At 41.3% G+C, this 24,581-nt stretch overlaps 1 protein-coding gene across 1 annotated transcript in view; it reads right to left on the reverse strand.

The window, feature by feature from the left end:
- IFIH1 (interferon induced, with helicase C domain 1) overlaps positions 1 to 24,581 on the reverse strand; it is a 55,291-nt gene that overhangs the window by 7,526 nt on the left and 23,184 nt on the right. Inside the window, exons 5-13 of the mRNA XM_015426233.1 lie at positions 21,383 to 21,606; positions 20,239 to 20,449; positions 18,282 to 18,490; positions 16,528 to 16,644; positions 15,130 to 15,253; positions 13,995 to 14,222; positions 11,101 to 11,357; positions 2,497 to 2,646; positions 768 to 929 (exon numbers count right to left, since the gene is read on the reverse strand). Of these exons, the coding sequence (XP_015281719.1) occupies positions 768 to 929; positions 2,497 to 2,646; positions 11,101 to 11,357; positions 13,995 to 14,222; positions 15,130 to 15,253; positions 16,528 to 16,644; positions 18,282 to 18,490; positions 20,239 to 20,449; positions 21,383 to 21,606 (1,682 nt within the window). The remainder of the gene's footprint in view (positions 1 to 767; positions 930 to 2,496; positions 2,647 to 11,100; positions 11,358 to 13,994; positions 14,223 to 15,129; positions 15,254 to 16,527; positions 16,645 to 18,281; positions 18,491 to 20,238; positions 20,450 to 21,382; positions 21,607 to 24,581) is intronic.

Here is a 24,581-nt window from a genome sequence, read left to right on the forward strand (position 1 = left end):
ACTTCTTCACCCAAGGAATTCACTGCCACAGGAGGTGACGACGGCTACAAGTATGGACGGCTTCAAGAGGAAATTAGATAAACATATGGAGCAGAGGTCCATCAGTGGCTATTAGCCACAAGGTATAGATAGGAACTCTCAGTCTGGGGCAAGTGATGCTCTGTATTCTTGGTGCTTGGGGGGAGGACCTCCTGATGGCACCTGGTATTTTTGGCCACTGTGTGACAGAGTGTTGGACTGGATGGGCCTTTGGCCTGATCCAAAGTAGATAAATACCATGTGTCCCTGGTAGAGAAGAAAGTGAAATGCTTTTTGTTAATATATCTGCAGACTAATTTTAGGATTCTAATATTTTTGCTCCTCTCCCGCAGCAGTCTTTGATGCATTTTGAAATCTCACTAACTAATTCAATTGACAATACAATCCTATGTAGACTAACTCCAGTTTAAGCCCACTTGAACCAGTGTGGTTAGAGTGGAATAACTATGCACAGGACAAACTCTGCCACAAATGCTGCATGCTATTTTAAGATTTTAAAATTGCAGCCTTGGAGATATTCTTCACAGTGTCATGAAGCATCACGTTATATTCCCCCCACCTTTCTAAAAACTGTACTGAACCTGATGAAGAAGACTCCTGGAGATCTCAAAAACTTCACTGTTTTGTGACACTTTGAAAAATACTAATGAAAAGGTATTACATGACTGTTACATTTGGACTCCTGAACAATTGAGCTACCCTGGTTATGATTAAGTTCTGAACAATACCTTGCGAAAATATTCATTTGGGGTCATTTCTTGGACACGTCTAATTGCTTTATACATCATTTTCTCACGAAAAATATTCACGTTTTCACGCTCAACAGCTCCGGATCCATCTGAAGCCACAAGTACATAGGTACTTTCTTCAGCTCGAGCTCTTCCACGTGCCTGGGATACACATGAGGCAACATTAACAGGAATAAATACAGAATGCATATGGCTATACATAGGAACACAAGTTGTGTGTTGTTGTTTTTTTAAAAAACAAGGTTTTAAGAGAAGTGCTGGATTATACCAAAAATTCTATCAGTGGTGTAAATCAGGGTTAATTATCACATCCTGTGGTGATGGGTGAAGAAATGCAGTCTTTTTTTGGTCTTGAATATACCTCCAATCAATTTTATTTGGTGACACTGCCCCCCCTCCTAGTATTATGGGAGAAGAAAAGTCCTCTCCATCCACTTTCTCCATATAACACATGGTTTTATAAACCCATATTTTCACTTAACTAAAAAAGACCATTAACCCAGGCAAGGTGCTCCAACTCTGTTGTCACTTTAGTGGCTCTTTTCTGTGCCTCTTCTGGTTCTATGACATTCTTTGGGAGATTGTCTAATAGTTCTGAACACCACAGATCCAAAGAGATTATAACACTGGCTGTTTTATTTTCAATAACTTTCCCATTAATCTGTAACACAGAATTTGCCTTTTTCACTGTATCTCCAGGATCCATCTCCTAGTTACTCATGGGACAGTTGAAGTCACCGATTATTATAACTCTTTTTTTGGCTGCCTCCCTTATTTCTTTCTCCATTTCAAGATCACTGTCAGAGTTTTCATTGGGGGGGGGGAGATACAAGTCTAGTACTAATTTCGTTTTGGGGACTATACAGAGCATAAAACCAAATACCATGCCACTTGAGTGCAGACACTATGTTCAGTTAACAGAAACAGTGTATTTGGTAATATTGTACATTAATTACTACTGTCTTGCAAACAGCTGCTGTTGGATGAATACAGCAACAAATCCACTATAGCAAGGTACAGTTCTGTCTGGCACTGAAATGGTCAGGCTGGAGAACCTGGAGCATTTATAAGGCATTTTTCAAACATGGCAGAACAGCCATCCATAGGAAATTAGACAGAATGATAGCAGAGCAGATAACTTTGCTTCACACAAAATACTGTTGCAATAAACAATGGTTCCATAGTGGATTCTCAAGGAGCTAATTCATTTCTCCACCATTAGGTGGCTTTTAAATTCACAGAAAATAAATTATGGGGGGAGCACTTAGACTAGGGGCCCCTATCCTTTGGGCACCTTGGCAATTCTGAGACAGAGTGATGAGCGCAACCACATAATGGCCACTGTGGGAGGCAGAGCCAAACATAAAACAGCTGCCACAAGAGGCAGAGCCAGCCACACACACACACAAACAGAACCCACGTTCAGGGAACACGAGGAGCAATTTTTAAAAATACATGGGGAAAGAGGAATGTGAGAGAATAAAATCAAGACTGAGGTGGCAGCTACCACCAAAATAATGTTATTTTAAACTACACAGCCAATCAGGTCTCCAATGGCCAATCAAAAGTCCTACTGGGCAGGACTGTGACCTGGCCCCACCCACTCTCTAAGAACACCTGGTGGGTGCTAGGAAAGGTGTTGGCAGGTGCCATGGTGCTGATGGGCAACATATTGGGGACCCTGGGCTACACATTCAACACAACATACCTGCACCATAGCTATTTCATTGGTAACAAGACCATAGCGTATAACGATGTTACATTCCTTGATATCCAGGCCTTCTTCTGCCACAGTAGTAGCAATGAGTAGGTTCACTTCTCCACGGCGGAATTTCTCTATGACTTCCTTCTGTTCGTTCTGTACCAACATATTAATGGTCAGATTTACTAAATGAATGAACATAAATCAACAATCAGAATAGTTTTCTTAACTATTGGAAGGACAGTACAATCCCAAATATTAGGAAAGAACTGATCTAATACCTTCTCATAGCTGCCAAAACATCTACAGGTGCTAAGTGGAAATGCCCAAGTGCACCTACGCTTCATATATGGCAACATAAGGTATGGGATACATAATGTAAAGAATTACATAGAAAATACATTTTTTTTTTTTGGTAAACAAATTTTTATTTTCTTAGGAACATAACATATAAGATTAAATCATTCAGTCCATTGTTTACCTCATTCCCTTCCTCCCCTCCCTCCAGTGGCTTCCCGCAATGCTTCTCCCCCTTCTTACAAATTTCATTATATCATTAACACATCATTTGTTATCATCCAACCTCAAGATAACATCATTTGACTTAATATTGATCTAAACATATTAAGTTTTGTTTTACATCCCAGTTCTTTTCCAGATATATTTTAAAGTCATTCCATTCTTGAAAAAACACGTTGTCTTCTTGATTATTCAACTTCTTTGTAATTTTATCCATTTCTGCCATGAACAGAACTTTTTGTATCCAGTCTTCGATTTCTGGTACTTTCTCAGTCTTCCAAAATTGTGCATAAATCATCCTCGCTGTTGTAATAAGGTACCAGAATAAAGTCCTTTTAGTCGAGTTAACTTCTTCCATTTTTAGTCCCAAAAGCAGAATTTCAGGCGCTTTCTTGAAAGAGCACTTAAGTATTTTTTGCATTTCTTTGTGGACTTTTGTCCAAAAGAGTGTAGCTTTTTCACAAGTCCACCACATATGGTAAAATGAGCCCTCATGTTTTTTACATTTCCAACATTTATTTGACATATTCTGGTTCATATTTGCAATTTTCTTTGGGGTCATATACCACCTATACATCATTTTGTAACAATTCTCTCTAACATTGGTACAGGGTGATATTTTAATAGCATTTTTCCACAAATATTCCCAGGTTTCTATGTCAATTTCCTTATTCATATTTATTGCCCATTTTAACATTTGCTCTTTCACAGTCTCATCTTCTGTATACCATTTTAACAACACTTTATACATTTTAGAGATATCTTTTCCCCCTCCACTCTCCCATACCTTTTCCATTTCATTTTTTTCCTCTCTAAAACCATAATTTCTTTTGTCTGACCTAAAAAGGTCAGAGATCTGCATGTATTTCAACCATTCATATTCATATTCAATTTCATTCTGCTTTTTCATTACCCATTCTGTTCCCTCTTTTTTTATTATGTCTTTATACAGCAACCAATCTTTGTCTCTACGTCTTGAGTAAGATGTTAACACTTCCACTGGTACAATCCAAAGTGGCCTTACATCACCAAAATATTTTTTATATCTCATCCATACCACAAATAATGCTTTTCTTACCACATGATGCTTAAAAAAGCTATCCATTTTTGTTTTGTCATACCATAAATATGCATGCCAACCAAATCTACAATCATGACCTTCTAACCCCAATAGCTTATCATTTTCTAATTTCACCCATTGCTTCAACCAGGTCATACAAACCGCTTCATAATATAATCTGAGATTTGGTAGCTGTAGTCCACCTCTGTCCTTGGCATCACAAAGTATTTTCATCTTAATTCTCGGTTTCTTGCCTGCCCAAACAAACTTTGATAGTTCTTGTTGCCACCTTTGCAGCAAATCTGTCTTACTAAGTATTGGTATTGTTTGGAACAGGAACATCAAACGTGGTAGGACATTCATTTTTATAACTGAAATTCTTCCCATCAGTGACAAGTTCATTTTGTCCCATTTCTTAAAGTCTTGGGTTAACTTAGCCCATAGTTTTTCATAATTGTTCTTATATAAGTCTATATTCTTTGCAGTTAACTCAATGCCTAAGTATTTCGTCTTCTTTACCACTTCACATTGTACCAAATTTTGTAGTTCCACTTGTTTTTGTTTCGTCATATTTTTGCAAATAAGCTTCGTTTTATTCTTGTTTACATAAAATCCTGCCAATTCTCCAAAATCTTTTATTTTTTGAAATAGTAACGGTAACTCTTCCGTCGGGTTTTCCACAATAAACATTACGTCATCTGCAAAAGCACGGTATTTATATTTAAAACCTTTATGTGTCAAACCCTTAATCTCTTGATCTTGTTGTATTTTTTGTAAAAGTACCTCCAACACCCAAATGAACAATAGCGGTGACAAGGGACAACCCTGCCGAGTACCTTTCTGTACCTTGAAGCTATCGGTCAATTCTTTATTTACATTCAGTGTAGCTCTTTGTTCCGAATAGATAGCTTCAATACAATTTCTGAACTGTTGTCCCGTATCAATTTTTTCCATCATCTGTAACATAAACTTCCAATTAAGATTGTCAAATGCTTTTTCCGCATCCACAAACAAAAAAGTTACCTCTTTTTCAGGGTGCTTTTCATAGTATTCCACTGCGTCCATTACTATTCTTACATTATCTCGAATTTGTCTTTTTGGCAGAAAGCCCGCTTGATCTTCTGAAATCACTGTTTGTAAGTAGTTTTTCACTCTTTCTGCAATAATTTTTGCAAAGATCTTATAGTCATTATTTAGGAGAGAAATTGGCCTGTAGTTCTTTACATTCGTTAGTTCTTGGCCTTCCTTTGGTATCAATGAAATGATTGCCTCTTTCCATGAGTCTGGCACTTTCTTGCACATCCGTATGTCGTTGGATAAAGCTTCCAGGGCCGGGACAAGTTCCTCTTTCATTTTTTTATAAAACTTCGCGGTAAATCCGTCCGGCCCTGGCGCCTTCCCCAACTTCGCTTCTTCAATTGCCTTCCTCACTTCCTCTGTTTGGATTGGCCCATTTAGTAAATCTTTAAACTCTTTGCTTATTTTGGATAGTGGAATCTCTTCTAAATATCTTTCAATCTTCTCAAGATCAATTCTATTTGCTTGAAACAATTTAGCATAATACTTGAAGAAACTTCTCTTTATACCATTAGGGTCAACGAATTCTTTTCCTTCTTCTATAATTTTGGTTATCATTCTTCTTTCTTTTCTTGCTTTGAGTTGCCAAGCTAGATATTTCCCCGGTTTATTCGCCCCTTCAAAAGATTTCTGTTGTAACTTCTTTAAATTCCAATAAAGCTCTTGGTTCAAAAAATCATTCAGCTGTTCTTTCAGCAACTGTAGTTCTCTAATAATCTTCTTTTTCCCCGGTTTCTTCTTCAGTTCTTTTTCTTTTTGGGCTATTTGTTCCAATACTTCCACTTGCCTTTGAAGTTTTTCCTTCTTTTGCTTCACATTTTGTGAGATGAGAATCCCTCTCATCACAGCTTTGTAAGCGTCCCACACTACCTGTATTGAAGTCTCTTTATTCAGATTTTGTTGGAAATATTGTTTTGTTTCTTCTTTTAACATTTCCATAACACCTTTTTTATCCAACAAATCTTCATTTATTCTCCAAAGAAAGGATTTATTCCTTTCAGTAGAGGTCCACAAAACAGGGTTGTGATCCGAGTTACATCTAGGCAGGATTTCTATTTTTTGTGTTTTCATTGACAATTCTTCTGACATCCAAATCATATCAATTCTGGAAAAAGAGCAATGTCTATTGGAATAAAAAGTAAAATCTTTCTGCGTTGGGTTCCATTTCCTCCACACATCTTCTAGTTTTTCCTGTTTGACTAGTTCAAAAAAGTTCTTTGGCAATTTTCCACTAATTTCGTTGCCTTTTTGTGATTGTCTATCCAGCCGATCTATAGTTCCATTAAAGTCTCCGGCCAAAATAACTTGATCATAAGTTTGTCCTTGTAGGTGTTCAGTTAAGTCCTTAAAGAACTTTTCTTTTGCTCCATTGGGTGCGTATATATTGACCACCAGTGTCTTTTTCTGTTGAATCATCACTTCCACACCCACATATCTTCCTTCCAAATCTTTGAAAATTTCTTTAGGTTGTAAATCCTTTTTCACATATATCACCACACCTTTTTTCTTATTTAAGGCCGAGGAATAAAATTCTAATCCCAATTTAACATTTTTTAAATATTTGGCATCCAGTTTTCTAATATGAGTTTCTTGCAAGCATATCAAGTTACAATTTTGTTTTTGTATCCAATAATTGATTCTTTTCCTCTTGTTAGGTGAATTTAATCCATTCACGTTCCATGACAACAATTTGTAATCCATTGTAGATTCTTAATTTAAAGTTCTCCAAAGACGTCAGAATTGTCCGCCTTAAATTTATAAAAATCCGTCACCGACCTGATCTGGACTCTCCCACCTTTGTAAGTAAAGGATAAGCCTTGTGGAATTTCCCATCTGTACCTAATATTCAAAGTCCTCAGTTTATCCACCAAAGGCTTATACCTTTTTCTGTCTTGCAGTACTGCTCGGGGGAGTTCTCTCATCACCATAATCTTGTTTCCTTCCATTTCAAAAGGGACGGTGAATTGTTTCTTAAAAATATCTTCTGTAGTTGTTCTTGTTACAAATTGTACAATAACATCTCTTGGTAAATTTTTCTTTTCTGCAATTCTGGAGTTCACTCTGTATATCAAATCAAAATCAGAGTCCATTGTCCCTTCATCTTCTTCCAAATATGATGTTATTGCCTTCATCATTTCATCTCTTATATCTTCATTTTCCTTCTCTTTAATGCCCCTGAATCTCAGATGGGTTTGCATCCTTCTGAACTCCATCATTGTTTCTGATCTTCTAAATTGCTGAGTCAAAGAATCCTGTTTTTCTTCCACTTGTTGCATCTTCTCTTCCACTTCCGTAGTTTTGGTTGCATTAGCCTGAATCTCCTTTTTGACTCCTTCTATTTCTTGCTTGATTGAAGTTATCTCAGTAGTGACCAAATCTTTAATTGCCGCTATGTTCTTCTCCTGAACCTCTTCAAGTTGTTTCAGATGAATCTGAGTCTGCTTTGCCATTTGTGCCTCCAGTTGCTTTTCAATCTGTTCCCCCATCCTTTTTTCACTTTGTTCTCCCATAGCTTGTATTGCTTCCAGCATCCTTTTCTCCATTGCCTCCATGGCAGCATACATCTCTTTCTTATCCTTCTCCCTCTCTTTTGACATCTTGGGGGTTGGTGTCAGCCTAGTTGGTGTTGAATTAGTTCTTGGTCTCACTTTTGGCTTAACGTCAGGATCAGAGTCAGCTCTTTTCGGTCCTCTTCTGGTCTCCGTTTTGGTGCTTTTCCTGCGGTGCGCAAATTCACAAACAAACAGTCTCTTCTAAAGGGTAGCCTTCAATCAGCCATTCCCTTCTATTTTCGCTTTTAAAAACCCTCTAAAAGAAGTTTAAAGTCAAATTTAAAGTCAGGTCCTCCTCAAAATGTCGGGCGCAACTTCTCTATGGTATTCGGGTATAGAGTAGGTCAGGTTACCGTATTCCAGGTCCCGTCTGTTCGTATACACTCACTTCCGGTTCTGCTCTCTTGTAGCTCCGAGTCTCTTCCTGTTGGCTTCCTGTTGGCTTCAGCCCTTCTTTCAGGGCTTCCTCTTCCTGTTCCAGCACCTCGGAGTATTTTTTTCGTTACACCGGCCTGCTCCTCCCGCGATACAGTTCGTCAGTTTCGGTTTTCGGCTGCGCACATATCTCAATTCCCACCGCAGGAATGTTAAACAATGTTCTTTTTTACTGTTTTAAAGCCTTCAATCAACTATTTTCTTTGCCGGAATCGGATTTCTGGGAATGTTTGGTCATTTCCCGCTCAACCGCTTGTTTCAATTTTTATCTTATCACAGTTCAGGTAAGCGGCACGTTTATTGTTATCTAGCACGATCAAATCGGGTTTCGCATTGCTTCTTTTCACTTACTGTTGTTGCCCATCTTCAAGAGGTCGGCTGGTAGAGAGCTTAAACCGGTAATCCGGCTCGAACGGCCGCTGCAGAGTTGCTTGGCACTTGCCTTCTTCGGGGGAGGAGATCAAAGCATGAAACGGCTCCTTCGGGAGCCGGATCACGCCAACCTCACACTCCCTCTTAGGCGCTGCTGCCTGCTTGTCCCCCCCCCTCACTGGGGAGCGATGCGTTGGGCTAAAAACTGCCCAAGCTGTCAAAAGCGGCCGTCGCTCACTTCGCACAATCGCGAAAGTGTGTCAGTCCTCCATCTTAGCCCGACCGGAAGCCCATAGAAAATACATTTTGATTGATTTAGTTTTTATTATTGGCAGTCCACTTTGGAGTTTTTATGGGTTTCATAATTGTTGGTTTTGTGTTTTTTATAATGTTTTATTTATATTGTAATCCACTTTGAGTTCTGCAAAGAAGAAAAGCGGCTATTAAATGTTTTATATAAATAAATATATAAACTTCAGCAGATTTTTGTTCCACTGAGCTCCCATCTGCAGTCCACCATTCATCTAAGAAGTATCGGGTAGCCTCAGTGGAACTACACTGTTTTTAAGGGCGACACAAAATTAGTGAACCTTATTTACTTTGTTAGTGCTAACGTGGGAGGAGTCCCTGCTGTTCTGTGCCTTTGGACACTCTTTAGTACAGATTCTCATTTTGTTGCTTTACATTTCATTTTCCTTCAGTTCTACTATTTGGCACTTCAAACAGGAGATGAGGAAACATCTAAAAACCCAGATTCCAAATTTGTTTAATATTTTATTTATACCCCACCTTTCTCCATAATAAGAGATCAAAGTGGTTTACATAGTTCTCTGCCATTTTATTCAAACAACAGCCCTGTGAGGTAGGCTAGACAGTGTGTGTGACTGGCCCAGGGTCACCCAGCAAGCTTCTATGGCAGAATGGGGATTCAAACCTGGGAGACTCAGATCCTAGACTGACACTGTAAACACTACACCATGCTGCCTCTCACATAGCAACAGAACGCATTCTCTCCCACCTTAAAAACCATGTTTTTAAGATTACGTTGCATTTGAAAATTATGACTGTCCATTAATAAAGACTGGATTCTATTACAGGTTAAATACAAAGTTTTATTATTCTATTAACTAGTGTGGGTTTCTATAGCATGCAATGCTAGCCACTAGACAAGAGCTGCTTACTGTTCTCAAAACTCTCATTGCAATCCTAAGCAAAGTTACACCACTCTAAGCCTAGTAGTTTTAATGGACTTAGAATGGTATAACTCTTAGTATTTATTTATTTATTTCTTCCTTCACATTTAGAGCCCGCCCTTCCCAGAGGCGAGCTCAGGGAGGGTAACAACACTTCATTTATACAAAATATATTAGTTAATACAATAAAATTCCAATTTAAAACATCATCATAAATATTAAAATGGTGGTCACAGCTGATAACAAAGACATTTTCTGGTTGTGGGAGGTTCCTGCCCATAGCCAGTAGTTGTTAACAGAGTGACTTGTAAGTCACTTTGACAGGTGCCTGGTACTGAAAATGTCACCCAAAATTTGCCTGGATTTAGTTCTGAGGACCTTATATCATCCTTCTACTGTACTAAGCTATGATATTTATTCAGGCCCGTAGCCTGCATGGGGCCCACGGGGCCCGCCCCCCCACCCCCGCTCGTTTTGCGGGCCCCCTCCCTCTCGATCCTCTGCTCCCCGGGGGCTTGGCTGGCGCAGTCGGGATCAGCAGCGACGCGCCAGCCTGCCTCTCTTCGCCCCCCGAGTCAGCCGCGCTGAGGCGCAGGAGGTGGCAGAAGAGCGGCCGGAGCGCGGCGAGGGGAGAGTCTGAAGGTGCCCGCTCGCTTGCCTGGTCCCAGCTTTAAAGGAGCCGCGCGCGCGCTGGGCTGCAGGCAGGCGCCGCCAAGTGGCCCGGGCGCGGGAGGAGGGGGCGTCCATCCTGAGCACCAGCCAAGCCCCCCAGGGAGCAGAGGATCGGGAGGGAGGGGGCCCGCAAAACGAGGTGGGGGGGGATCCGCTCATGCCCAGCCCTCGGCTCCCCCTCCCCCCGCCCATCGCCGCCGCCTCGCGGACGGGAAGGGGAAAGAAGGAGCCTGTCAGGCTCCGCCCGGCCAGTCGGAGCTGCGTCTGCTGCGCGCGCTCGCTGGCCTGCCTCCCCCCCGTCTCGCTTCCGGGTGATGTGTGTGCGGTGTGCGCGTGCTTTGCACGCGCGCACACACACACTCCGCCCCCCCCTTTCCCCAGGGCCTCCCCACAAGGAAGGGGTTAGCTACGACCCTGTATTTATTCCTTATACTACTCACAGAAATCAACACCATGTACCCCTAAAGTATTGGTAGTGTGTGTCTTTGTTACATCATCCACCAGATCAAAATGATCTTCTTCTCAAAAGAAACATTCTCCATCTTTAAAACAATTTCTCATATAACAATACTTCCTTGGGTTTCTATTACACATTACTGCGGAGAGATTTGATTTGAGTGTCTACTGGACCAGTGGCAGAGGTGAGAACAGGGTAGAACTCTTGGTCCAACTGATTAAAAAGCCTGCTCTGTTGCAGAAAATATGGTACGTTTTAAACTTTATTTTTTACCTGTGTCATTGGCTTAAATTCACTATTGTGTCCGGCACCAATCAGGTAATGAGCTTTCACTCCAAGGTCTTCAAATTTTGGGTTCTCTTTAATCCACTGATAAAGGGCATAGGCACTCTGCCGAGTCTTTGTGAAAATGATCCCTCTGGGCTCAAATGTCTTTGAGAACTCTACCATCAAAGTGCTGCGCAGCTTTACCAGCTTTTCATTCTCATATTGTTCCTTAGAAGCCAGCTCTTTCATCAACTTTTCTTTGCCTTTCAAAGTAACAGATAAAAGCAAATTTCACATTAAAAATTGGGAAGAATTTGAAGGGGATGGGGGAAAAAAATCTATTCCACAAAGTTCCCTCTCCCCATTTTTATCACAGCCCTGCTGAGAGATAAGTAAAATCCAAAATGTGGAAAGTTCCAAAGAGCACTCCCACTTGCACAGGACTTCCCCCCCTGCTGATTCTATTTCCCATTGCGTATCCCAACATCACTCTGTTCCTGAGGGTCTCCCCCCACCGCCGATACCCAGATACCTGATTTTTTAGGACAGCACAGGGGGGTTGCCAAGACAGATGAGGTGGGAAAGATCCTTTTCTAAGCAGAGTCACTCAGTGGTTTGGATCTAACCCAGTCATAAACTCATGTGAGCTTCATGGCTAGCAATGATTTGAACCCAGATCACAGAAATTTGATAAAGCCTAGAAAAGACTGATTGGAGTATCACAATAGGCCTGAGGTACCAATGTTTAAATCCCTTTGGTGCTGTGAGGATAAAAAGGAGGAGAGAACCCCGAGCTCCTTGGAGAAAGGATGAGTTTAAAACATACTTTAAAAAATAGGAGGAAGGGGAATTAAGCTGTTAATAACTATGGTAACACAGCATATCCAGTGCTCTCCAGGCTCTTGGAAAAGAGTACTGTAATATTTCAGGAAACAGTAATTCTTCATAAGCTCCATAGAAATATGGGGCACACCTAGGCTTGCCAAATGTGCCCGGGGGGCGGGTAACCCCCCGCTTCGGAGCCCCCGATTCCCGCCCCGCCGGAATCGGGGCTCGGGGTAACCCCGCCCCCGAAGCTGCGTCACCAGAGGTGACGCAGCCACGTTGCCGACGTTGGGGGCGTGGCCGAGCTCGTCGGGGGGGAAAACCATATGTTTCCCCCCCGACGAGCTCGGCCACGCCCCCAACGTCGGTAGCGTCTGACGTCACTTCCGGGGACGTCGCGGCGGCGCGCACGCGTGCACATGCGGACTGCTCTTGGACGGGACGCGGACTCCCCCGCCGGTGAGTGAAAATTATTTGGCAACCCTAGCCACACCAAAAAAGTGGGTTTTAGAACTGGGGATAAAATGGGCAATATTGTACTTCTTTTAAAAAGGAACTTTCAAAAATACATGTACCTGAAAGCTTTCTGCAGTGAAATAAAGAGAGAAAAAAAGAATGCAGGCAGTTCAGTCAATTGTGTCTCAATTCAGTATGAGCAGATCTCAGATTCATGCATTTCTTGTGGCCCAACCCATCCTCTGTCATGCTTACCATTTATAAAATCAAACCTGATCAACCTCTGCTTGAGTTGTCTCTCAACCCTGCTGTTTCAAGAAAAACGTTATTTTCCCTATCACGACTCCAAACAGCAAAAATACAAAAGAACAACAAACCAGCGGAACTCCAAGTAGAGCTTGGAATTTTAAAAAAACATTCCAGAAAAGCTCTTCAAAAGTGGGAGAAAAGAGAAAGATATGCATTTTTGCTATGTTGGGCTGCCATACTCAAAGTTAAACCAGCGTTATATCATGGTTAGTATTGAGAAAGAATACAAGAAGTCTGAATTTTCCTCAAAGGTACTCTTTACAATACTAAGAAGTGTGAGCATCCTACAGTCTCTAGTAAATAGCCACAGAGTATTAGGGGGTAGGGAGGACAATGGGAAGTTGTAAAGAACAGCTCTTCCATCCTCATTATTTTAGAATGCTTTCAGGAACAGGAGGTTTTCTAGGAAAGGTTGGGTTTGTGGGTTGCTGAGGATTGGGGTGGCAGGACAGAAGGGGGAAGATGCACAGGGAAGAAACAAGAGAAGAGAGTGGGTTGCTCATATTTCCCCTGCCCATCACATTTCCTTTGTGGTATCCTCACTCCAGTCACAATTTCCCCTTTGAAATTCAGTTTGGGAACCAAAAAAATGCAATTATTTCAATTATTTATTTTGTATTGAGATCCTGCTTTACTCCCTAGTCGGGACCCAAAGCACCTAGGGGAAAGGTCTGTGAAAAGTAATTGTTGGGGGATATTCCTCGCTGTTGGAAAGATGTAGATTATTTATTTATTTACTTAATTTATATCCCGCCCTCCCCGCCAAGGCAGGCTCAGGGTGGCTTACATAAAGATATAAAACAATTAAACAAGAATTAAATAAAATCAGAACAGTACAATTATAAATATTATAAAATATACAGTGCTAGTCTGTATCAGATGGCAGGCATTAGCAGCATCCTCAGGCGACAGCCAGCTGACATTGTAGTCTGGGTTGATTGGCTGTCAGCAATGATGTTAGTGTTTGTGCTTTAATGTATGCAGCTGTGATTAAGGTTTGGGTCTGGGGGAAGGGCAGCCCAGTGTTACATTAACGAACCTTTGGAGGTGATTTTCCTTATTGTCCAAGTGAAGGACTGGACACACTTAACTAATGAGGCTACAGAAATATGCACCACAGAAATATCACTGAAGAACTATCTGGGATCATTGCTGTGGCAGCATAAATTGTAACCTTTAAACCACACATTTCTAAGCATCATGTCAACCCTGTGGCACAACCTAGCTGTAAAGAATAGCCAGCCTGTAGCCCTTGCTAATGCAGTTTTGTAGAATTTTCAAATCAGTTTGCTCAAGTGTCGCATGCTCACCATAAAATAAACCGATGAGGAACTTATCTGTTTCTTCTAGTTTCAATGGCAGGGGCTCATCCTCTTCTTCATTCACTGCCATCTTCTTGTTCTTCTCTTCCTGATAGAAGCTTTTGAGATGTTCGTACGAATCAATCATTCGGATGGTGTCGTTGATTTGCAAAGCATCGTTGTATTTCTTCAAATGCTCTGCACAGACACGTTCTTTACGATTCTTTTCTTTAGCAGCTAGTCATGGGGGGAAAAACAGCACATGCATTCTCAAAACTGATTTTTTAAAAAACATTTTATTTTATTTGAATTTAATATAAAACAGCAAAACACAAAAAATACAACTTTTTTAACAATAAAAAACAGCCGTAGAATACATAACAGTATACAACCATAAACAATTCCTTGTATAGCATACATTTTTCTTTGTACCTACTGTAGTTTTTTCACATTTCTCGCTATTCAACTATCACAACCTATACGGTTTTTAGCATAGTGCAACTTTAATGTATTTTCCTGGAACATCATATGCTTTGTTTTTTCCAGCAGTTATATAGTTCAGTACCGTATACCATTTTTCCACAAAGTTATTTGGTTTGTTTGGTATTTGTTCACAAGTTATTTGTGTAGCCAATTTATCTGCTATAATAACGTCCCAAACCTTTGCAATCCAAATTTTAATTGTCGGAATATTTGGCTTATTCCAACGTTGGGCTATACAGGTTTTTGCTGCGAATAATAACAACGTTAACAGTTCTGTCTGTTGTTTGGTCAGTGAAAGATTTGGCCACATATTCAATAATAGCGATTGCGGAGTGTTAGGTAAGTTGCAATTCGTGATTTTAAATATTTCTCTTAATATTTTTCCCCAATATGTTTTTATACGCGGGCATCCCCACCAACAATGTAAGTACGTCCCTGTATGTCCACATCTTTTCCAACAAAGTGGGTTAGTTTTAAATTTACTTAAAAACAGTGTTCGTGGCGTTAAGTACCAGCGTGCGTAGATTTTAAAGGATTGCAGTTTGACTTCTAAGTTATTGGTTAAAAATGGATATGAGTTCCACAAAGTCTTCCACTCAAAACTGATTGACAGATGTCTAGAAGATGAAGTGCCTTCAAAAGATTTAATGCAAAGCATTACCTTTCTTCTCCTCTTGAACAACCCACTGTTCATAGGTCTGAGATCCAAACTCACATCTTGGATTGAACTTGCAATACGACTGGATCTCGGTCATTATGCTTATGAGTTTTTCTTTGAATGGATCCTAAAAATGAAACACATGAGCATCCAATTAAAGAGATATGCTGGATATTCTTGCCAGCAAGGGGCAGAAATCCACTAGTTTAAATACCACCTAGAGGAATTTGCTAAAATTAAGCATGCAGTCCCTTGCAAAATGGCCCTCCTGCTTCATAACAAGCCACTTGACAATAATGAATGCAGCCAATGAAACTAAGCAGATAATAACATGCAGAAATCCCACGTGTCTGATGCTGTACACAGATTCTGTAATCCTCAGATAATTAGGAGTCAGCAATTTAAGGTTCTGAGGGATGACATTCTAATGGCCAGCCTAGATATATAGGCAGAGAAGAAAAGTAGCAGCTAGAAGAAGAAGAGATTGGGTTTATACCCCGCCCTTCACTACCCAAAGGTGTCTCAGAGTGGCTTACAAACTCCTTTCCCTTCCCCTCCCCACAACAGACACCCTGTGAGGTAGGTGGGGCTGAGAGAGCTCTGACAGAAACCACTCTTTTGCAAGGATAGTTCTTATCAGAACTATGGCTTGCCCAAGGTTATCCAAGCAGGTGCAAGTGGAGGAGTAGGGAATCAAACCTGGTTCTCCCAGATTAGAGTCCGCGCACTTAACCACTACACCAAACTGGCTCTATCAATGTAAATGTAAATTACAAGCAGATCACTTTGCTGGGAATAGGAGGTAGGGACAGTAGAGCTGGGCTACCACATCTCATTTGCTCCTCAAAGACCTCCCTAAGAATACTAACTGTTGACCACAATTAAAAAGTCATTTTATGATTAAGGGAGCTTTCACTTCTTCCCCATTTAGAAGCCAGAGACCATTTTCAATAATCCACATGGTCACTAAACTGCATTCTACAGTCATTCCGAACAGAGATGTCAGGCATCTATTGTGAATAATGTGACAGAGGAAAGAGAAGGCCAGCTGGATCTTCAAGGCACCTCACACAAAGCATCAAGCAGCTCCAATCTCAAATTTATTCTACCCTGGATGTGCATTTTGAGAGGATGGCAGTGTTTGCTGGATGCCTCAATGGGAAAAGTAGAAGGTAAGATGAACCTTTCACACAGTTAAAATTATGAGCTTCTTGAACCCATAATGTCATATTACATTCAATGTTTTTGGAATTTAAATAATCATGTATGCATTTTTGAACTGACAGAAACTTCCAACCAAAATAAACTTGCACCTCCATGGTGGGCGAGGACACCCACTGCAGGTCACAGGAGGTCCTCCCATATAGTTTTATGTAGCACTTGGATTCACACTAGCCATACCTGCCGTTTGTCATCTGCAATCTCAAACTTTTTATAAGGTTCCTTCACTTGATTGCTCAGTTGCTGTGCATGTTCTTTAACAGTCATGATCCTCTCTGCATCAAGATTGGCACATATCTGGAAGACGAAATGTTATTACAGAAATTACGTGCACATTTCATGAGTAATGCTGCCTAAAGTGAATTCCAAAGGCCAGGTTAGCCATGCGATGATGACAGGGGGGAGGGGAAGATTCAACACGAGGATGCCATTTTTCCTGGCAGTCCTCTAAAATGTACACTTCTGCTCAATTCACAACTTTTACAGAAAAACCTAGTAATTTCTGAATGCAGGTCACATGCATCTGAAGTCAACAATTATTGATGAGAGAACTGCTCAACTTTTTGCAGTGTAGCTTGTTCCAGTCTCTCAGTCCTCATTGTTCAGTATTCAGAAACTGAGGTTTAAAAGCCTAGGGGTTATTCCTTCTCCTCTTGCTTTCCCTTTTATTTATTTAAACCAGGGCTTTTTTTCTGGGGGAACACACTGGAACGAAGTTCCGTAACCTCTTTGACAAAGTTCTTATTAAAATGTTTAAAAGTTCAGGAATTTTCAGTATACAGATTGAAAACTTCATTTCCCTCTTGAGAGTTCCGGTACCTCTTTAAAAAAAGAAGAAGAAGAAGCCCTGATTAAACCAACAACAACAGCAGTGCCTTTCCCAAAGGCTTGAGGCTAACGACATAATGGCCTGCCCGAGGAGGTCAGGAAAGCTTCTGCTTTCCTGGCTTTCGGCAAACAATTCAAAACTGAACTATTCAATAGGGCTTTTCTTGTGCAGGGAACAAGGGTGCACTGCACAAAATGTTTTTACTAACGTGCCTGGATAAATGATTAGGGACTGGGGTTTGTACTGCTGTGAATAGCTTACTGTAAGTATGATCCAATTTATGTAATTTTTGTACCGCTTAATCTGTCATGTGAATACTTATGCTATGCTGGTAGTTCCACACTTCGAAAATCCTAATGCACTGGTTGCTGAATGTCCCATTTTTGGGGTTGTAATGGCTCACTATGTGTAATCTGCCTTCAGTACATATGAGAATGGTGGACTATAAATAACAAAAGTAGAGAAAAATAAATAAACTAAAATAGCCAGCAAACTGTTGCCAGATTGACAAGGGTAATAGTAAAACTCATCCCTTTACAAAAAGACCCAATTGTCTCAGCCATACTAACATTCTCCTGCTTTTACAACCATTCAACAGAATGTCCTTTGAAACAATGATGTTTTACAGGTCATTCAAGATGATGCTTGGCACACAGCCTCCAGAAGGGCCATTTCTTTCTCATTTTTTGCATTTTGTGTGTGTGTGTGCATGTGTATGCCCATCCCTGGAAGCCTCCTACTGGGGCACGGAGGATGTTCAGAGAGGTGGCTTAATAGCCCACCTCTGGCCTCTTGGCCCTGGTATTCTTTGGAGGTCTCCCATCCAAATACTTGCCAGGGTCGGCCCTGCTTAACTTCTCAGATCTGATGAGATCGGGCTTGCCTGGGCCATCCAAGTCAGGACTCCAGAAGGCCATTTCGTTGCAAAGAAAAGGCCTTATTCCTGACCAAAGTCAAGTGAACTAGCCAGAAGTAGAGAATGGTAAGAGGAGAGCTCTGAACAGATCTCAGATGATGCACTTGCTCACACTCTCTTTTAAACAACAGTGTGGCTTTGCACACAACACCCTCCACAATAGTAGCAGGAAGTTCAGAGGTGACTTACTTTCAGAATATGTTCCTCAGCTTTGGAAGGGTTTTTTGCACCTCCTACACCGGGTGAGGCTGTCAGTCCCAGGATCTGTGGCTGAGGAAGCCATGAGTTGCTTTGCTTCTTATTTTGCCTCTTTTCTTTCAGATAACGACGCATAATATTGTTATAGACACCTTCCTTGTGAGTGTGATGGCATTCATCAATAATAATCAGAGAGAACTCTGGAAGACATTCAGTGCAGATTGGTGAGTTCTCCTGAGCACAGTACCTCAGTAAAAATAATATACTTTAGTCGTCGTTGAAGGGGAGAACAATTGGTTGGTTTAGTGCAACAGAAAATGATGCACGTCTCGGAATGCACATTAGCTCCATTAAATATCCCAGAAATTGGTACATTACCAGATGACCTTTTATTCCACACATTCTGGTACTTTTAAAATTGTACTATAAAATAATACATAATTGCACAACGTGACTATTGCAATGTGCTTTAAGTGGGGAGCTGAACACTGTTAGAAATTTTGGCTGGTCCAGAGTGCAGAAGCTTGGCTTGTCACCTGACACATATTACACTGTTTTTTAAAAAAGCATTAGTGGTTACCTGGTAGTTTGCAGGCTAATTCATAGCCTGGATCTGGAATACATGAGAAAACCTGTTGTCCCATATTCTTCCCCTCCCTTCCACCACAATTTTAAGTCTGGAGGCAAGGCCTTGTTTCATGAGTCACTGCTACCTTCTTCAGATGAGATGAGCTTTTTGGTAGTGTCTTTATGTCTGTGGAATTCCCTCCTGAGGGACTTCTACTCCATTGTTTCTTTAGGAAAAGGTTTTATTTTGCTGGGCATTTGACTGTTTGGTTGGAATCTTGTAATGCTTACTGTACACAGTTTAATATGGTATTTTTATAAAAATGATTTGTTGTATTTTATTTCTTTTATTATAAACGGGCTTGGGATATATATGTTCTAAAGGTGGGACAGAAATCTTACCACATAAACACATATAGGAAATTGGGTTGAATTGCGACTGTAAGACAACCCAGAAATTAAAATAATACAAGAAACTCTAAGTATCTTCAGCAACAAGGAGATCCTTCTAGGCAACTGTTCTCAACTAAAGTTTAGGGCAAACTGCAACTTTCACATCCCCCCATTTTCAGGCCACTTTTAGTCATCCCAACTATCTCTTTGCTCAACTGGCAACTCCATAAATCTCTCACATCTTTAAGATGCCACAAGACTCTCATTTTAATTTTTTTTGTAACCGACTTACATGGCTAGCTATTCTTCTGGAATCTGTGTGAAGGAAGCTGGAAAGAAAACACGATGGTCCAGTTTTCCAAAGTAAAACCAACTAGCACAAAGTAGTTGTCTATGGCTCAAGAGGAGAGCATCTGCTTTGCATGCAGAAGGTCCTAGGTTCAAACCCTAACATCCCCAGGGTTTGTGTGTTTTTAAAGGATCAGCTTGTAGTTAATGAGCAAGACCTCTCCACCTGAGACCCTGGACAGCCTCTACCAATACTGAACTGGGCTCACAAGGCAGCTTCATGTGTTCTATGCTTCCCAAAGCAAAATAGCCTGTAGATAACAGTATAATGCAGGAAAAGTTTATGTATAGCATAGTGTTCGATTAGGAGCTAGGAGATCCATGTTGAAGTCCCTATTCTACCATGAAACTTGATGAACCAATCACTCTTTCTCTATTTCTCTCTCAGTCTAACCTATTTAAATAGGATTGTTGGGAAGATAAAGCAGGGAATAGAGATCCATGTACCCTGAGTGTCTTGGAGTAAGCATGGCATAAAAATTTACTGGATATATGATCTATATCCATTCATTCATGAAAGACTGAGCATGCTAGGTTGATCCTGGTTGGTCAAGATTGCCTATGACTATCAGTACAATCAGTACCACATTGTTACTACAGTATAAGCATATAGGTTTCAACATCAGAACAAGACACATGCCTGCTAAACGGACTCCTTCTTCAGGATCTCTGTCTGCATTCAGCAGCGCATTCTCAAGGATCTGAGCAGTGCAGATAATGACATCATTATTTTGGACGACTCTGGGGAATAAAATTTTCAGCTGAGATTCACCACTCAGCTTAGCTACTCGATACTGGTGCTTCAGGTAGAGGTGAAATTCTTTCCGGAAATGCTGCTCCACCAAAGGCACCTGAAGAAATTATTCCAAGCAATGGAATTAAAGAAATTGTTCTGTTAAAACTCCACACAAACTGCTATCCACATAACATTACCCTGGCAACAGGTAAGAAGGGTAGCAGGTCATTCTAGGCATGAACAACAACAAAAGCAACAACATGGATGGGTTATAGATCACCTTCTTGTTGGTTTACAGCTGGGGCCCCCAGTGTTTTTGAGTCTGTGGACACCCTTGGAATTCTGACAGATGATGGTCACAACTAAAAAATGGCTGCCACAGGAGACAGAGCCAACCACAATATGATTGCTCTGGGAAGCCGAGCCACACACACACACAGAGGAAGCCCAAGTATAGGGGATAAGGGTTATTTAATATACATGGGGAAAGAAGAGTGAGTGAAAATAAAATCAACACTGTGGTGGCAGCTGCCACTGAAACAATGTTATTTTAGTCTATACAGAAGATTAGATCCCCTGTGGCCAATCAGAAGTTCTACTGGGCAAGAGCCCCATCTGGCTCCACCAGCTTTCTAAAAACACTTGGCAGACGCCAAGAAAGGTATAGGCAGGCAGCATGGTGCCCAATGGGTGTAGCATGCTGGGGGCTCCTGGTTTAAAGGAATGCCTTCCATCCTACAGGTAGATGCTTCTATGATGCATATAAAGAGGAGAGCATACCTTGGTGTTTTGGGGGGAGTGGTATTTTTCATGTGTGTGTGTGTGTACACCTGGAAGTCACGGAGACCTCTGGTGACTGACCCCTACTGGAGGCCTGGAGGATATTCAGAGAGGTGGCTGAGGGAAACCTGCCCCTGCCCCCCACCTCTCGCTTCTGGTATTTCAAGGCAGTCTCCCATCCAAGTACTTGCCAGAGTCGACTCTGCTTAGCTTCTGAGATCTGATGAGATCGGGCTTGCCTGGGCTATCCTAAGTCAGGGCAGCATACCTTGTTGACAAGTACTATAACTTTCCCAGTCTTCTTTTCTTCTCTCTTCTCATCCAAATGGTGTTTGGCAATATAAACAGCCACGCGGGTCTTGCCACTGCCTGTAGGGAGGCATATGATAATATTCTTCCCTTCCAGGGCTGGTTTAGCTACTTCCATCTGGTAGTCTCTGAGACTCAGCTCTGGTTCAGGTGAAGATCTCTTGTCTCCATCATCCACATCATCTGTGGGACACAGAAACCAATCCATGGTGGGCTCTTTCAGCACACAGCACTTTATTTCAAATTGCACTTCTAGCTGTGGACAAAGACTTGGATCCTAAGCCTTGTTTCCACTTGTGCAATGCCCTTTCCCACTGCAGAGGCAGCCCTCTGTGGCAGAGCACGTCCTCTGCATCAGGCACTTCCACCCATGCAAAACTGCTTCCAGGTGGGGACAATACCTCATAGTGCTCTCGTTGCCACTAATTAGTTGCCAGTAATTGTCTGGCAGCCTTAAGTTCTAACACTTTCAGTGAGCTAGACTTATTTTTTGGGGGAGCTCAGACAGCACTAAGAGCTTTGACTGACCCAAGGTCACTCAGCTGGCTTCATGTGGAGGAGTGCGGAATCAAACCCAGTTCTCCAGATTAAAGTCCACCGCTCTTAACCACCACACCACACTGGCTATCACTGCCACTGTGAATGGAGGAAAAGATCATACCAATGCAAGATCTGGAGGAAATGCAGGAGGCCAGGAAAGAAAACAGTGCTGCAGTGCTGGGGGGGAGAGGGTTTGGGAACAAAACCTCTGTGTAGAAGCAACCCAAGGCCAATGTTTTTCAGTGATTTCCTAAGTGCCCAGGGCTAGAGGGAAATGGTCCACAGAGGATGAAGAGGGATGCAAGTGGAAAGAGAGCTCAGGATTGAAGTCAAGACCTACACAACCCACCAGACTCCAACTTTGTTCCATCCAGCTTTGTTCTCTGCCTGCCAGAGACTGCAAAAGCATACCTGCACCTGTGCCACAAAACACACCAGATGGGCTGCATTTTGCTTTGTGCCTTGCATGTGGCATAAGCCCATTCTAGGATTACGAGCTGTCACACCATCACAAATCAGGCTTCAAAAGTGTATGAATGAGGCAAGTTACGATATCAAAGACATGACAGTCAGAGCACTAAGCCATACCTGGCTGTGTAATTGAAGCACATTTCCATGTAGGCTTTACATTTCCTATACAAAACACAGTCTCGAGGAAAGGGTCATGTATATCAGGAGCAATGTGCAACAAAGGGAACTCTGTCTAAGCCACTATGTCAAAAAGAACCAACAGCTGATACGAAGCTCTCGTACACTACCAAATTATTATTCTGAAAATTAAGTATTATTAGTCTAAGGTGTCAATGGACTTTTATTTTTCCAAGCTACTGGGCAGTATTATCTACACCAGGGATATTAATCTTGCAAAAGCAAGGAAGCAAATGATAAAATGTCAGATTTAAGGCCAAGGTGTTTCCCAAACAAGATATTTTCCTATGGAAAAATTAAGGGGGAGGGGAATCAAATAAACAAACGGCATTTAAAAAGGACATGATAGGAATTAAACAGCATGAAAAGTCAATTGTCAAAATATTGTGACAGTTACGGAGAGGAACAGCACCGAATGGAATGGGTGAAAGATCTTCATCAAAGAATATCTAATGCTGTTGGGTGTGTGTGGAATTTTCTGTCTGGTAAAACTGTCAATATCAGCCAATCAAAACACCATAATTATTTGTAGATGGTATAAAGCGTGTTATTTTTTCTGTACAGGCAAATTTATTAAAAGCCAACTAAATTAACAGAATGTAATGAAGCTTGCTGAAAATAATGGAAATCTCTCTGAGTTGAAGCCTGAGTCTTATGGGAGCAGCTAAAAGAATGCTTCATTTAACTACCATTTCCCACACAGAAAGAACGTCTATTTCCTGATAGGAGTAAAGGGGATGTAGTGAGCCTTAAATCCCTTTGGTTTTCACTAGACAGACTGGAGATATCCTCATCCAGGCCTATCTGATGGTACCATACTACCTCTGCCCTCTTCCAACTTTATCCTTTTCTCGGTCTTTATAGACGGCTACCCAACTGCACCCATTTCGGGGTTCTCATGTGGTGCTCAGTGAAAAAGAAGAGTTGGTTTTTATACCCCACTTTTCTCTGCCCTTTTGTTGTTGTTGTTCAGTCGCACAGTTGAGTCAGACTCTCTGCCCTAAGGAGTCTCAAAGTGGCTTACAAACGCCTTCCCCTCCTCTCTCCATAACAGGCACCCTGTGAGGTCAGTGGGGCTGAGAGAGTGCTGAGAGAGCTGTGACTGGCCCAAGGTCACCCAGCAGGTTTCGTGTGGAGGAGTGAGGAATCAAACCCGGTTCTCCAGGAGAGTCTGCTGCTCTTAACCACTACACCATGCTGGTTAAGTCCTTAGCCATAAGCAGGCCTTTACTTGTGAGAAGGAACTGTTTGGAGCTGCTTTAATGGGAGAATCTTGTCTTCTTCTCCAGAGGCTGCTGATGGGAAGGGTTGCCTCCACAGCGGGACTGCTCTGTCCCGTGACTTCCCTCCACTTTAGGCGTTTGCCTAAATGAATACAAACAAAGTGCCTAGGGCTCACAATACTTTTAGGGGCCCACAAAAATGTTTCACTTTCTTTTAAAATCAGAAGGGGGAAAAATGAACTTTTAGGGTTGAAGAAAATATTCTAATTTTTTTCTCACATCAGAAAAGAATGAAATTTTAGGGCCCATGTAATTTTATTAAATTTTGCTTAAAACAGAAAAAAATGTTGATGTATTTAAGGTTATATTAAAATAATTTTTAATATCAATGTTATTATGGTGGGAGGGGTCCACAAAGACAATAGTACCCAGGCCTCACAAAGGTCAAAATGCGGCCCTGGTGTGGGCTGAGAAATTCACTCCACGATATTACAAGGATTTGTGTGGTGAAGTTTGCTAAGCGATACAGTTGGAGGACTGTGTGCCATGACACTCATGTGTGTTGAGGGCCATAAAGTTTTTGCTCTTTTCTAGAATATTGATCTTGCACAGTGGAGTAAACTGTGGAAAGTGAATGTGAAAATGACTAAATTGGTTGCATTTAAAAAGAATCTGTATAAGATGTTTTATAGATGGTATTTAACACCAGATAGATTAGCTAAAATGTACAAAAATATGTCTAATGTT

Source organism: Gekko japonicus, unplaced genomic scaffold (assembly GCF_001447785.1).
Source record: "Gekko japonicus isolate JY-2015 unplaced genomic scaffold, Gekko_japonicus_V1.1 scaffold399, whole genome shotgun sequence".
NCBI classification, from domain to species: domain Eukaryota; kingdom Metazoa; phylum Chordata; class Lepidosauria; order Squamata; family Gekkonidae; genus Gekko; species Gekko japonicus.